Here is a 14,938-nt window from a genome sequence, read left to right as displayed (position 1 = left end):
AAGTCTACTGCATTGAGCTAACCGTAGCAATATAAAAATACCTATGGGCAATGATAATCTAAGTGAACACAGAAGTATTGTGCTTTGTCTGAAAAGTCACTTCTCTCAATTTTTACTGTGGTGAATGTATAACACAGACACTACAATCTGATCATACACAAAATATACAATTTTAAAAACAGATAAACTGTGGCTATTTCTAAAGAGAAACTCAATACTGGCTCTTAGTAATCTATGAATTATATAAGATCATTTGTCATTTGTAAACCTAAACACAGGACTTAAAGTGAGACAATATATGATCAGTTTATTAAATAGTTAATTGTGTTAATTAAAAAAGGCAAGTCTACCTAAGTGTTCATCTATAACATAATTTATAAAAACAATCTTTTCCTTAGTTTTGACAGAACAAGCACTTAGTATAGCTGCACTAATTTAAAATGTTTATTGAGGCTTTCTAAGCTCTATTACATGAGCTCTATTACATATTAGCACTTAACTAACCATTTAATTATCATTCACTTATAAAATGGGCTAACAAGGAAATGTGATTTATCAAATGCTAATTTATCTGATTTAAATTCTATTCCTAAAAAGTTACTTTAGTTAGATTATCTTAAGAATATGGAGTTGAGATACAACTCAATGGGAGAGCACTTGCTTTGCATGTGAGGCCCTGGGTCTGATCCACAGCACCAAAAAATAACACAAAGATAGCATACAGGAATATTTCCTTCTATCCTACATCTCCCCATCTTAAAAGAAATTAACCTAAATTGCAACTAGTCTTACCCTCCTCTCTACACCCACCAAATCAAAATTCTGTTAGAGCCCACCCACCCTAATCATTGTAGTCTCCTAAAGAAACTGCTTATATTTCCATCTACTGTTCCCACTGAAGTATTTTCATAATACTTATAGCATATATCTCAAGTAACACAGTGCACAAATAAAATATATGGTTATATACTATGCTATGCAAAAGGTCCTTTAAAAGGATAAACTAACTTCAACAGCTTTTTTCAAGAGCAAAGATGTATTTCACTTCTTTTGTATTTCTTTCTGGTAATTAGCACAGTACTGGTTACACACAAGATGGATTTAAAGAACAATGATAAAAAAAAAAAAAAGACATTTGCCTTTTTTCAATCCATCCCAGTCCTATCCTATCTTCCACAAGTGATCTGGAAATTTAAATATATTTTTCTTTCTAATATTTTTCACCTCTCATATGGAATAATATCCCTAATAAAATGACTATAATGTGCAGTTTCAAGCAAAGAATGGGATACAGACGTAAGAAGGAAAATGATAAAAGTCAACTCATACAGAAAAATAGATTAGAAAATAAGTGATTTCAGCATTAATAAAATGCTAAGTAAAAAAAACAAACCTGTAAACAACACAGTATATACATGAGACAAATGATAACAGACTAGTATAATGTTCAGCAAAGAGTAGTAATATAGAAACTGATTCACCTAAACAAAAGAACAGATAAGTGACAATTTCAGAATATAACAGATATCCCTCAAATAGTCTGTTTTCTGGACTACATGTGAGCAAATAAGGAAGAAATGAGAAAAGGCAGAAACAAAGGGGTCCTAAAGTTTTACAGCAATTTTTAATTTTCTGCTTGCTATCTCCTTTGAAGACATAATTAGTAATACGTTAAACTTCAGTTCAAAAAAGTTAAGTTTACTAAATTCTGAAAAAAAGAAAAAAAGGTCTTAATAAGGGATTAAGGAAAAAAGTAAGATTTTGAAGAAAATGTTAACCAGTTTAGTGCTTTAAAAAAAAACTTTAAGTATACAGGATAATAAATGTAACTTATTTCACGTAAAATGATGATTCATGTAATGGGGGAATTTTAACTTCTATTATCTTTATTTGCTAGAAATATTAGTATCAATTTACTTTGAAGCATATGGACTGCATTCAAAGATGTAAGGATTTATTTTTGTGGATGCTTTGTGAAATACTTACTCAATGACCTATGGTTCCATACATTCTATAGACTTTAGTTATTAAGTTATAATCATATAGGACAAAAACTGAAAAACAAGACATTTTAAGGTAATTGATATCCATTTCTTTAATAACATTTTGAAAAAGGAAGTAGGTGCAGCTATAGTTTTCATCATATGATTTGAAGTTATGAGGTAGAAATAATCACGGAGAGCCCAGATAATTAGATAATATTTCATAGAATATTTAAAAGAAACATTTAAAGACTTTTTAAGTATAGAGGAAGCACTTCAATGGGGAGACATTAGAGCAAGAGGGAGATGATTATGATTTCTCTGGGGAACAATCAGGAAAGCTGTTTGATTATACCAAATAATTCAGCATGACTACATGGTCCCTTCAAAATGAGCTACAAACAGGGCAACACTCAAAAATGAACGTCCAAATTATACAGCTCAGGATCCATAGGATCTTCCTTTCAGTAACCAATATCACAAATTTCTTTAGTCTGAAAGAATATGCATCTGTGTTAACTGACCTCATAAGAGTATTTATTTGGATAAAGGAAGAATACCTACTTTAAAGGACTTTAAACATAGTTTAACAGAAGCAGATACCCAAAATATATGAATGTGTATATAAAAATTATAAATTCAATTTATTAGAAACCCTAATTTACCCTTAACATTAAATTTTTAAAGAAAAGCTTTTAAATTCATGGCCTAACAACATGCATTTTATTAAGGATGAAAGAGCTAGAGAGAAGGGAAAGTGAATTAATTCTATGGGCTAGATGCCTTAGGAAACATTAGGAACAGGATGAAAAATAAATTCATTTTTCTGGAAAGAAAAAGTAGAGGTAATTAGGAACAAAGTGACTATAATCTGTCATACAAAAACTGGAATACTTTTGAGTGCGAGGGAATTTAATTAATATTTCACTGGGTCTATGATCAATCCTGTCACAGTATTTCAAATTTCCTAAAGATAAGAAGATTTAAACTAAATAGGTGCAATAGTAATCATACGTGATTTGAAGATAATTGACAACAATTAGAATGTAAGATGAAAAAGGGAAATCAGGAGGTAGGAGGTTGTGTTTTCGTTTGTTTGGTTTTTTTTTTCTTACTATTTTATAATAAATGATAGTCTCAACTGAAATTGGCAGTGGAGTAAAGAAAGGCTGCAGAACAATTCCACAAGAATCTTTGCATTTACTCAGAACTAAAACAAAATAAGCCTTTACTACATATTTAGAGTATAATTTCAAAAGAACTCAGAAAAAAGACAGAAGAGCTAACTGTTAACATACTAAACCTAACCCAAGTGAACCCTAAAGCATAGAGTAGCAGTTGTGCTTAGATACTTATTCATATAAATTAGATGTAATTTAAAATATACCTGAATAAATGAAATGAGGAATTAAAACTTTCTTCTCCAAACCTACCCAATCTCTAATTTGCAAACTCTCAGTCTATCTTTGAATCGTTTGCTTTTGTATTCCAGGACATTTTGGGGTGAAGGGGTGTTTGGGCCACACCTGGTGATGCTCAGGGGTTACTCCTGGCTATGTGCTCAGAAAATGCTCCTGGCTTGGGGGACCATATGGGATGCCAGGGATCGAATTGAGGCTGAGTCAACCGTGCGCAAGGCAAACGCCCTACCACTATATTATCGCTCAGGCCCCTATTTCAGAACTTTTTATAATTCAGCTCATCTGAATTGCTTTGAGGTGGAGGTACCCTCAGTTAAACCTAGAGGCCATGTGGTTAAAGCCAGATCCTTGCACACACTCGACTTATATTCCAGTCTCTTAAGCAATTCCCCTGATCTGACTTTTATATTGTGCAGTATAAACCCAAACAGAGGTCTTTATCTTCACTATTCCCATTAGCAATAAAGTCCTTATTTTAGAACTTTAGCATCTATTTCCTTTCCTTCTTAAACTAGAGGCACAATATCAATAAACTGTACTGCTCTGGCTATTAGGTAGTAATAGAGGGCCATTTACTAGATGTTAAAATTATCAAGAGCCCTGCCATACACCATACTGGTGATTTCATTTCATTATTTTGTTTTCCTGTTTGCTATTTTTTCAAAACAACTTAATTCCTTCACCTTAATGTTTCCATTAGACACATAATTTTGTCCCTTAATCTTCACTGTGTTGGCCTGTTGTGTATGTAAACATTTCCATGGGATTATTATGTTACTGATCCTACCCTGATCGGTGATTGTGCCCTACCCTAGGGTGTGACCTGACATTCTGCTCCCAGCCTAGGGTGGTACCTGATGATGATGTATAAAAGCAAGGGTCTATGGAAGGCTGGGTTTTTTTTTCTGGGACTGATTCTGGGGCTTTTGGCTTCAGCCTTATCCTTGGAATAAAGCTGATATATTCAGAAGCCTGACTGTCTGTTAGCTTTAAACAGGCAGCATTCACCTCAGAACTGCTGGCTGAACAGAGTAGCAGATGCGTGGTCCGAGCTGGAGGAGAAAGACCTCATCCTCCATCCCTCCCTCAGTCAATCCCATAAAGGACTGACTTGCAACACTACCTTTTTGAAAAGGGATCACTCAGTTACAGAGATACAGATAACAGGCTAGCTACTGGAAATGAGAAAGTTAACATACTTACAGCTTCAGGACATGGGTTAAAATGTGATGTAAGACAATCAAGACAAAGCAGCTCTTGTCTCACAACCCATGTTTACCTATCCTCCAAACATAAGCATATCTTCAAAAACAACAATATTGGCTGCTAACATAAAGTAACATTTTGCAAATAGTGATGCACTATCATAACAGGGACACAGCGGACTAAATTCCTCATAGTAATGTAAGTATTTGCATTTTCCTTTTGATAGTATCCTAGATGAGTGCAATCATGAGAAACGACCGTAGTGCATGTATTATACAATCATTACATTTATATAAAATAAAACTCCAATTATGAGAAAGCACACTATCTGAACTAAGAGTTCATAGTTCGTTTTTGTTTCTTTGGGGGGATTGGGGCCATAACCAGTGGTACTCAGGGGTTACTCCTGGCTCTGCGCTCAAAAATTGTTACTGGTAGGCTTAGGGTACTCTATGGGATGCCTGGGATTAAACCTGGGTCTGTTCAGGGTTGGCTGTGTGCAAGGCAAATGCCCTACTGCTGTGCGATCACTTAGGTCCAAAGAATTCAGAGTTTTAATAGACAAACTGGTTGAGTCATTACACATAAGTACGGAATGAAAAGCTAGATAAACCAAACAAATAATAGAGATTTATTCGAATTATTCAAATTTGAAAAGCAGTAGTATTATTAAGGTATAGAGAAACATTAGAATCTAGGAGGGCAAAAGAACTTCTAAAACTCAAATTTATCATAAATGCTCAACCAATCACATTTTAATTTATTCTTCACATTTTATCCTGGCTAATACTTCAACTGAAAAGACAAAAATCCAGTTAAGGAATGGACAAATATGACATACATTACTACTGTGGCCATCTTGGTTATAAACAAAATAATAAAACAAGAGAACACAAACTATTAAGATTTCATGACCTCAACTTGGCCAAAAAGTTTATACTAACAGTTAATAGTAAGATGACAAATGTTAGATTAAACAAAAAACTCTTACTTTACTTCCAAAAAAAAAAAAAAAAGGAATGCCTATTAACTATTAAAGAAAATACAGAACCAAGAAATTAAAATCACCAACACATATTATCTATACTACTTGTTAGCCTTGTGAAATATATTTTTGTCTTTACTTAATACATAAAATTCTTTGTTATTCATTAAAATGATTAAAATCAGTACACACAAACCACTTATAAACACTTTAACTTGGATAAATTAAAAAAAAATTCAACCCAGTCTCTAAATCCAAATAAGTCATCCAATAATTCTCTCAATTTATAAATTAGCAAATGTAGCCGGTTAGTATAAACCCAAATGAATATATGAAACATATACATTTTTGAAAATTCAAAATGAATTTAAAATAAAAAAGAATTCAAAATAAAAATGAAGTAAAAAAAATCAAGTAGTTGGGGCCAGAGAGATAGCATGGAGGTAAGGAGTTTGCCTTTCATGCAGAAGGTCGATGATTCGCTTTCTTTCTTTCTTTTTTTCTTTTTTTTTTTTTTTTTTGTTTTTGGTTTTTGGGTCACACCCGACAGCGCTCAGAGGTTACTCCTGGCTCTATGATCAGAAATCGCTCCTGGCAGGCTCAGGGGACCTATGGGATGCCGGGATTTGAACCACCGAGAAGGTCGATGATTTGAATCCCAGCATCCTATATGGTCCCCTGAGCCTGCCAGGAGCGATTTCTGAGCATAGAGCCAAGAGTAACCCCAGAGCACTGCCAGGTGTGACCCCAAAACAAACAAACAATAAACAAACAAAAAAAAAAACAAAAAAAGAATGGTACATGCATTAAAAAAAATCAAGTAGTAATTTAAAGATTATTCAGAACTATTACCAAATATAAAGGAGAGGATAATATTTTGTTCTTTTTGCTAAGAAAGCTTTAGCTTACTGCCCTGGCACTAAAATAGGTCAATTATTTGAATCTAATCAACAATTAATAAAAAGAAAATTGTAGTGAGATAGTCAGAACTTGAAGTAAAGCACTGGAATCATGAGAAAGATATCCTTTGATTCTTGAAATCAAGTAAACTACTTTATCTGTAGTCATAAATTACTTTCCCTGTTTTTGGGTCACACCTGGTGATGCTCAGGGGTTACTCCTGGCTATGCGCTCAGAAATCGCTCCTGGCTTGGGTGACCATATAGGATGCTGGGGGATCGAACCAAGGTCCATCCTGGGTTGGCCGCCTACAAGGCAAACACCCTACTGCTGTGCTATTGCTCCAGCCCTAATTTTTCCTATTTTTATTCAAGAGCTACAACTAATTAAATGAACTATTAGTTATAAAACCCTGTTACACGACATTTTAAAATGCAGTTTCTACTTTAAATGTGTATTAAAAAGTTAATATTCCTAAGCCACAAAAATATATAAGTAAATGGGGAGAAAGGTACATGGCAAATACTTAGAAATTTAAGAGTAGAAGTTAGAGAAATTTTCTGAGATATGAATTAGTTGATACATTTTCCCTTCTAAAATAATTTCAATTAAAGTGTCAAAAAAAGTTCATGGAAATGAGTATTAATGGTCTTAGATTATTTTATCTAACACTAAGGTAAGATTTCACAACTGCTAATGATATCCTATTAACATAAACTGCCTTTAATATTTACTAGCCAAGAATATATTTACTTTTATTCTTGCTTCCAAATCAAAAAATAGGAAAGAATAAAAATAAACCACTAAATATCATCTTACAGATATGCTTTAAAATAAAAATATGTGCAGTATTTTCATATATATAGTAAGAAACTAGTAACATTTGATGTAAAATTATTTTATGAAATGTAAGTCAATTTTATATATATATATGATACTGCTTTTAAAAAAAGTTCTGTATTTCAATAAGTGTATTTGTCCCTCTAATATAGAATAAAAAGCCCCACCTGGAAACTAGCTATAGGAAATCAACAGGGAAAAACTTTATTCAATGTTACTGTTCAATGATGGACAATTACTTGTCTTTTCACATAGAACTACTATGTACTTTGTGCTCAAGCAGTTATCTAGTCTCAAAAGAATTTACTTTAAGAATAATTAGAAAATCAAGTTAACTACCAGTTATTCTACTTTATAAAAGATCTCATTTGACTCACCTTAGTCCAAGGATGTGCCTTAATTTGAGGAAACTTAAATTCTGTGTAGTTTGGGTTCATTTCTCTAATTTGTTCCCTGGTTGGTGTCCCCAGGACCTAAGGCAAAAAAAGTAAGTTAGTGTTGCAATTTCCTATACACACAAAACATATTCTAAACTTTTATGTACTAGTTTTATTTGAAAAATTAATTGTAAAGTTATAAAATGTAATTTGTTAGATAGAATAAACTTTGCAAATACTTTTTCATTTATATTGACTACAGATTCCAAATTCTACTATATTTTCAAAATATTATACCAGTAAAGAGATTAATCAAAAATATTTACATCAAAAACAAATTTTTATTAGGAAACTAAGCTGGTTCCCCAAGAAAGTCATTGCTGGAGAGGTGTAAATGGTAAACTGGAGACTCACCCATTCAGACTGCAACCAACACAATGAGAAAGCAGTATAGTGAGAAAAGACAGTAGTACTGAAGACACACAACCAGTATTAACCAGAGAAATAAAATTTTTAGATACTTAGAGGAAATGTTGAGGATATTCAATGAACTCAAAGAAAAAAAAATGGTATAAACAGCAAGTAAAACACACACACAAATGAGACGACTACAATCAGAAATTACAGAACTAAAGAATTTGGTAGGTGAAATGAAAAACTCAGTGCAAAGCCTTCAGAACAGAGTAATAGTAGCTGTAGATAGATAATGAGCTTCAAGATGAGATGTAGAGAACCTCTAGAAAATTGAAGATGGGAAAAAGCATCAATATAAACTAATAGCAAGCAAAAGAATCTTGAGACAAATTAAGAGGTACAACATAAGAATCATTGGAATCCTGGAGGGCCACCAGGAAGGCAATTCCGATAGAAGAAGTAAGGAAATAACAGCTGAGAAGTTCCGATATATTCTGGTGTATATAAACAGATTCAAGAAGTCAAGCGGTAGTGGCTAAAAGAGCCAAATAAAAACAACTCCTAATCAGAATAATGAAAGTCAAAGAGAGATACAACATTGAAAGCAGCAAGGTCAAGGAAGTGTTCTAAGATTAACAGAAAGGGGCCATGGGAATAGTATTGCAGGTACAGTGTTTGCCTTGCATGCAGCTTTGATCCCCAGCACCCATATGTTTCCCCGAGCCTGCCAGGAGTAGCCCTAGAGCACCTCTGGGTGTGGCTTCAAAACTAAAAACAAAACAAAAATATATTTATGCCACGAGAATCAAGAAGAAATGGATAAACATCTGGACTCCTATAACCTCCCAAGGTTGACCAAGAAGATATAGAACACCTGAAAAGATCAATTACTATTGATAAAATAAAATAATAATAGCCCACTCACCCCTGAATTGTCAAAGTAGTGCTAGGGAAAAATATGGGAGGCACTGCTCTTCCCAACTTCAAATTGTACTATAAAGTTATAGTAATTACAACAGTGTGGTACTAGAATAAAGACAGACTCAGATCAATGGAAGAGAACTGAAAATCTAAAGACAGATTCTCTGGTATACAGACAGCTAATCTTCGATAAATGGACAAAAGTATGTCACCGGAGCAAAAAGCCATTTCAACAAGTGATGCTGGGAAAAGTGGTACACCACATGCAATGAAAATGGGGTGAGGGGGAACTTTGACCTTTTTCTAACACTGAATACAAATATCAAATAAAAATGGATCAAAGCCCTTGATACATTAAGATTTACTAAGGAAGGGCCTGGAGAGATAGTACAGAGGTGTTTGCCTTGAAAGCAGCCGATCCAGGACCAAAGGTGGTTGGTTCGAATCCCGGTGTCCCATATGGTCCCCCGTGCCTGCCAGGAGCTATTTCTGAGCAGACAGCCAGGAGTAACCCCTGAGCACTGCCCGCCCAGTGTGGCCCAAAAACCAAAAACCAAAAAAAAAAAAAAAAAAAAAGATTTACTAAGGAAAACATAGGCAGAACTCTCCAGGACACAGAGGCAACTTTAAGGAAAGAGTTAATGCCATTGACCAAGCTAACAGAAACAAAGATAAACAAATGGGGCTACACTATGAAAATTCTACACCTCAAAGCAAGCAATGAGCAAAATACAAAGGCAATGCAGACTCAGTAAAAGTATTTGCCATCTACAAATATGATAATCATTTAATATCCAAAATTTTTTACAACACCCTACTTTTATTCAAAACAATGGTGTTTCCCAACATCCTCTTTTCTTTCACTAATCCCATTGGCTTGTAAAAGTTTATCTGCATAGGTAGGTATTTTTGTCTCTTACTTGACCCTACCCTTCCCGGTTGGAATTTGAACTGGTGATTAAAGAGAGGCTTTTATTTGGTGGGCCTAGAGACCACGAGGCAAGAAGCCATATGATTCCATGACTCTCTCAGTTTATTTAATATTATTATTATTATTATTATTATTTTTGCTTTTTTGGGCCACATCCTGTGACACTCAGGGGTTACTCCTGGCCATCTGGGAGTGAACCATGGTCCGTCCTGGATCGGCTGCGTGCAGGGCAAACGCCCTACTGCTGTGCTATTGCTCTGGCCCCTTGGTTTATTAATTCTAAGGCAACCCTGCTTAAGACCCGCTTGCCTGGGGGTGCATGATAAGACGCATGATGCATTTTTCACAAGATGCATAAAGTTTTGGCAGAACTTTACAAGGATAAAAAAAAAAACAACAATCCCAGATGGATTGTACAGAAACACCCTCAAAAACGACTTAGGGCCAGAGATGAGTTTGTCTTGCATGCATTGACCCAGGGCTCAATCCTCAGCCCTGAGTACTGCCAGGAGTGATTACTGATGTAGACAGGTGTAACCCATGAGCATCACTGGGTGTGACCCCAAAACAAAGCAAACAGAAGACATCCAAGTGGTCAACAACTATAATGCTAATATCACTAATTATCAGGAGAATACAAACCAAAACAATTGTGAGAAATCATCAATCTCATATCAGAGAGCTAGTAAGAAAGAAAGCTAGTGAGAACAAAATTAACAAGTGTGGGAGAAAAAAAGGAACCCTCATTCACTGCTGGTTGGACTACTGAATGGTTCAGCTCTTCTGAAAAACAATATGGCATTCCTCAAAAAACTAGAAATGGAGGGGCTGGAGAGATAGCATGGAGGTAGGGCATTTGCCTTGCATGCAGAGGACAGTGGTTTGAATCCCCGCATCCCATATGGTCGTCCAAGCCTGCCAAGAGCGATTTCTGAGTGTAGAGCCAAGAAGTAACCCCTGAGCACTGCCAGGTGTGACCCAACCCCCCAAACAAACAAACAAACAAAAATGATCAAAACTGAAACATGAGATAACAGGTTAGAAAAAATATAAAGTAGATGGTGGAAAATGTGCACTGGTGAAAGGAAGAATATTGGAGCACTGTATGACTGAACTCAACCAACCACTTTGTAATTGTATCCCATGGTGATTCAATTAAAATTTTATTAAAAAGTAAAAAGATTAAAAAAAAACCCTCCCAAAAGTTTTTATATTTTATAAAAATTCAATGAAAATCTCAAATGAACCTTAGTAGCATAAATAAAAAAAACAATAGCATTCAAGTCTTAGCAATAAAAACCACTGCATCTTTCCCCAATAGAGACAAATACAAAGTGGCAATATAAGAATGTTAAGAATTGTATTATATAACATTATATATTATAAGAGGGCACAGAGAGATATTATAGCAAGTAAGGCACTAGCTTTGGATGTGGCCTTCCCAGGTTCAATCATCAGTACCTCACCAAGAGATTCTGGAACGCAGACCCAGAAGTAAGCTCTGAAACAAGTTACCATCAGGTGAGGAGGATAGGAGAAAAGAAATAGAACGCCAACTAAGTTTTCATCATAAATTAAGAAAATAAGATATTCAACATCTAGTGAGATATCCTTCAAAACCCCGAATTTTTCAATCAAAAGCTTAAGAGTTGTCACCAAATATTTACTACAAGAAAAAACCTTAGGGCTGAGAGACAGTAGAGTGGGTAGAGTGCTTGCCTTAACATAACCAACCAAAATCTGGTCCCTTGCAACATATATGATACCTAACACAAAGGAGTTAAGGTGGTAGAGAAAGGTAAATATTTTGGCAAAGCTATGACGTTTTTCACTTTCCTTTCTATATCTTTATAAGAAACTCAGGGGCCGGAGTGATGGCGCAGCGGTAGGGTGTTTGCCTTTCATGCAGCTGACCCAGGACAGACTGTAGTTCCATCCCCCGGTGTCCCATATGGTCCCACAAACCAAGAGCGATTTCTGAGCACTAGCCAGAAGTAACCCAAGTGTCACTGGGCGTGGCCCAAAATCCCCCCGAACAAACAAACAAAAAGAAACTCAGTGCTACCACGCAACACAAATGCAGCTGCTATGTTTGAACCAGGACAAACAAAATATAAACCAAGCTGTGAAAGATTATGGGTATACCACCAGCCCATGAAGCAGAAAGCTCGCCATCTTGGGAGAAGCCTCTCCTTTGCCAAAGCCATGCCTGCAGCCTCCATGACCCTTTTATGATTCTCTTCAGGGACAGTAATCTAACCAAACTTCAGGTGTGCTGATATTTTGAGTTGATTTCAGGAGGGCTTTTTCGAGTGAGTGCAGGCAGCCCATCCTATTGTGTTAATTTGTATCACCTCTGTGTGTGTGTGAGTGTGTGTGTGTGTGTGTGTTTATATAAGTATATATACTCACCTAGATGAAACAGGGTATTCAAAAATTTTAATTGAGAAGACACTATATTATCAGATATATATTCTTACTACAAGTGCTTTCTGCTTATTTTAAAAACACATTTGGTCTTTTGTTACACCAGTGGAATAACATGTGGAGTAGCAGTGGAAAGATACAAAGAGTTCAGGCTGCTACACATCTCTGAGGCTATTCAGACCCTATGATTCAATCATTCATTTAATTTGTACTAGAATCATTCGTTTTCATCCACATGTTGTAACATTTTTTTACTAAATTACATATTTTTATAATCTGATCCATATCAAATCAGAAATCATAATTTACTTTCTAGGGAGGGGGAAAAGGCCAAGAATTATCAAATAAGATTCTAAAATCTTTTGTCTTTTTTTGTTTTTTAATTGTTTAACACTAGAGGTCGCCAAATTTAAGAAGTATAGAGTTGTATATGCAGTTTTAAAGTAAGGCTCAAATTAAAAGAAATCCCATCAGATTGAAACTGGATAGAGCAATAGCACAGCAGTAGGGTGTTTGTCTCGCAACCTGCCGATCCAGGACAAACCGGGTTGATTCCTAGTATTCCATATGGTCCCCTGAGCCTGCCAGGAGCGATTATGAGTGCAGAGACAGGAGTAACCGGAAGGGTGTGTCCCCCACAAAAGAAATGTTGATATGTTTCTATTTAAAACCTTACTGTCATTTACAATGCCTGCATAACAGACTATTGTGTACTCTGCCTATATCTACAGATCTAGTTTTCTTTCTCTTCAGAGAATTTTAAGTTGAAACCAAAAGGAACAAGATAGGCTCAAAGTCACTAAACATCTTTTTGTCTTTATTGTGAAATGCTTTCTTTCCATGTTTCAAGATTCAGTTCAAAAGTTACTTCTAAGAAGTTGTTCCAGACAATACCACTTCCAAAAAGTTTTTAGTTTTTACTCTACTCAGACTTCTGGAAACATACTCTAATCCTTCCCATTTCTGAGTGCCTTGATGCCAAGTAGTTTCTATATTCTATCTTGCCTACTATCTAACAAAAACCTGTGTTCACTATATAAATACATTTTAAGGAATTAAGTAAATAATTCCTATATTACTTAACCTATATATACTAATGTAATGGTGTAAGTTTTAAAAATAAAGTAAGAAATAGAGTAAAACAAAAAGGTATGCCAAATGGAAGAAAACATGCTGCATGACTGAATAACTATCTTCAATCCTTTTGGGAACAACAGAATTATTCAATATGGTCTACTGAATACAACTACTAGGTTATCTTCTTATATGATTAACATATTTTCTAGAAAACAGAATTTCTCAACTTTAAAATATTACCATTCTACTAACATTGAAAATTATCACTATATGTTTTTACTTCCAAAGGACTGATAGCTGTTTTTAACTCAAGTATTTATCTATAATTTGTACATTTTTCTTCTTAAAATTCACTAGATATAGTTAATCAAAATACTTAACATAGGTATATTTTATCAAATTTTTACTTATCATACATAAAATATTATTGAAGTTTTGGTATAGACACTTTCTTTTTCTTGTGTGGCATATTTCTTTCTGAGAGATTTCTTCCAATTTCCAAAGGGCCAGGAAAAAAAAAAGCTATAGAAGTAAAATAGATCTTAAACTACCATTAAGAATTTTAATGATCTAAGGAAGAAAAGAAAATCAGGTTTCCATGTTATTTGATCACAATAAAGAATTTGGTTAATGTAGACTTCATGGATGTTGAACTTGAACAAGAGGAGGATACTTGTGGTATTGTTCTCTCACCTCTCGTTAGGTGATTCCTAGGTACTTGATAGTTTTGGTCTAGTACTATATAAAATGGGCTAGACTCTGATCTCTTTCCTCCTCTGGGTCATTATCTGTATAAAGAAAGGAAATTCTCTTGTGTATTGACTTTGCAGCAGGCCACTTTGCTGTTTTGGTTTACTGTTTCTAGGAGCTTTTTTGGTGGACTTTTTGATGTAAATCATGATGTCATCTGCATAGATAGTTTGACTTCCTCTTTTCTGATTTGGATTCCTTTGATTTCCTTCTCATCTAATTGCTATTGCTAGGATTTCTAATACTATAGTGAATAAGAGTGGAGACAGTGGATATCCTTGCATAGTGTCTGACTATAATAGAAATGCTTTCAGTTTTTCACCATTAATTAAATACTGTTGGCTATGAAATTTTTTTTTCTTTTTTTTTTTTTTTTAATGCATAATTTTTTTTTATTTAAACACCTTGATTACATACATGATTGTGTTTGGGTTTCAGTCATAAAAGGAACACCACCCATCACCAGTGCAACATTCCCATCACCCAAGTCCCAAATCTCCCTCCTCCCCACCCAACCCCCGCCTGTACCCTAAACAGGCTCTACATTTCCCTCATACATTCTCAATATTAGGACAGTTCAAAATGTAGTTATTTCTCTAACTAAACTCATCACTCTTTGTGGTGAGCTTCCTGAGGTGAGCTGGAACTTCCAGCTCTTTTCTCTTTTGTGTCTGAAAATTATTATTACAAGGGTGTCTTTCATTTTT

The 14,938-nt window shown here is 34.8% G+C and overlaps 1 protein-coding gene across 2 annotated transcripts in view; it reads right to left on the bottom strand.

Annotated features, from left to right (window-relative positions):
- Positions 1 to 14,938, bottom strand: part of GSK3B (glycogen synthase kinase 3 beta) — a 191,867-nt gene that overhangs the window by 43,763 nt on the left and 133,166 nt on the right. For both annotated transcript variants that reach the window (XM_049785914.1, XM_049785915.1), the window contains exon 8: positions 7,712 to 7,807. In XM_049785914.1, coding sequence (XP_049641871.1) covers positions 7,712 to 7,807 — 96 coding nt within the window. The remainder of the gene's footprint in view (positions 1 to 7,711; positions 7,808 to 14,938) is intronic.

This window comes from Suncus etruscus, chromosome 13, assembly GCF_024139225.1.
Source record: "Suncus etruscus isolate mSunEtr1 chromosome 13, mSunEtr1.pri.cur, whole genome shotgun sequence".
NCBI lineage: Eukaryota > Metazoa > Chordata > Mammalia > Eulipotyphla > Soricidae > Suncus > Suncus etruscus.
The sequence above is the reverse complement of the archived record's forward strand: the minus strand, read 5'-3'. Positions and strand labels throughout refer to the sequence as shown.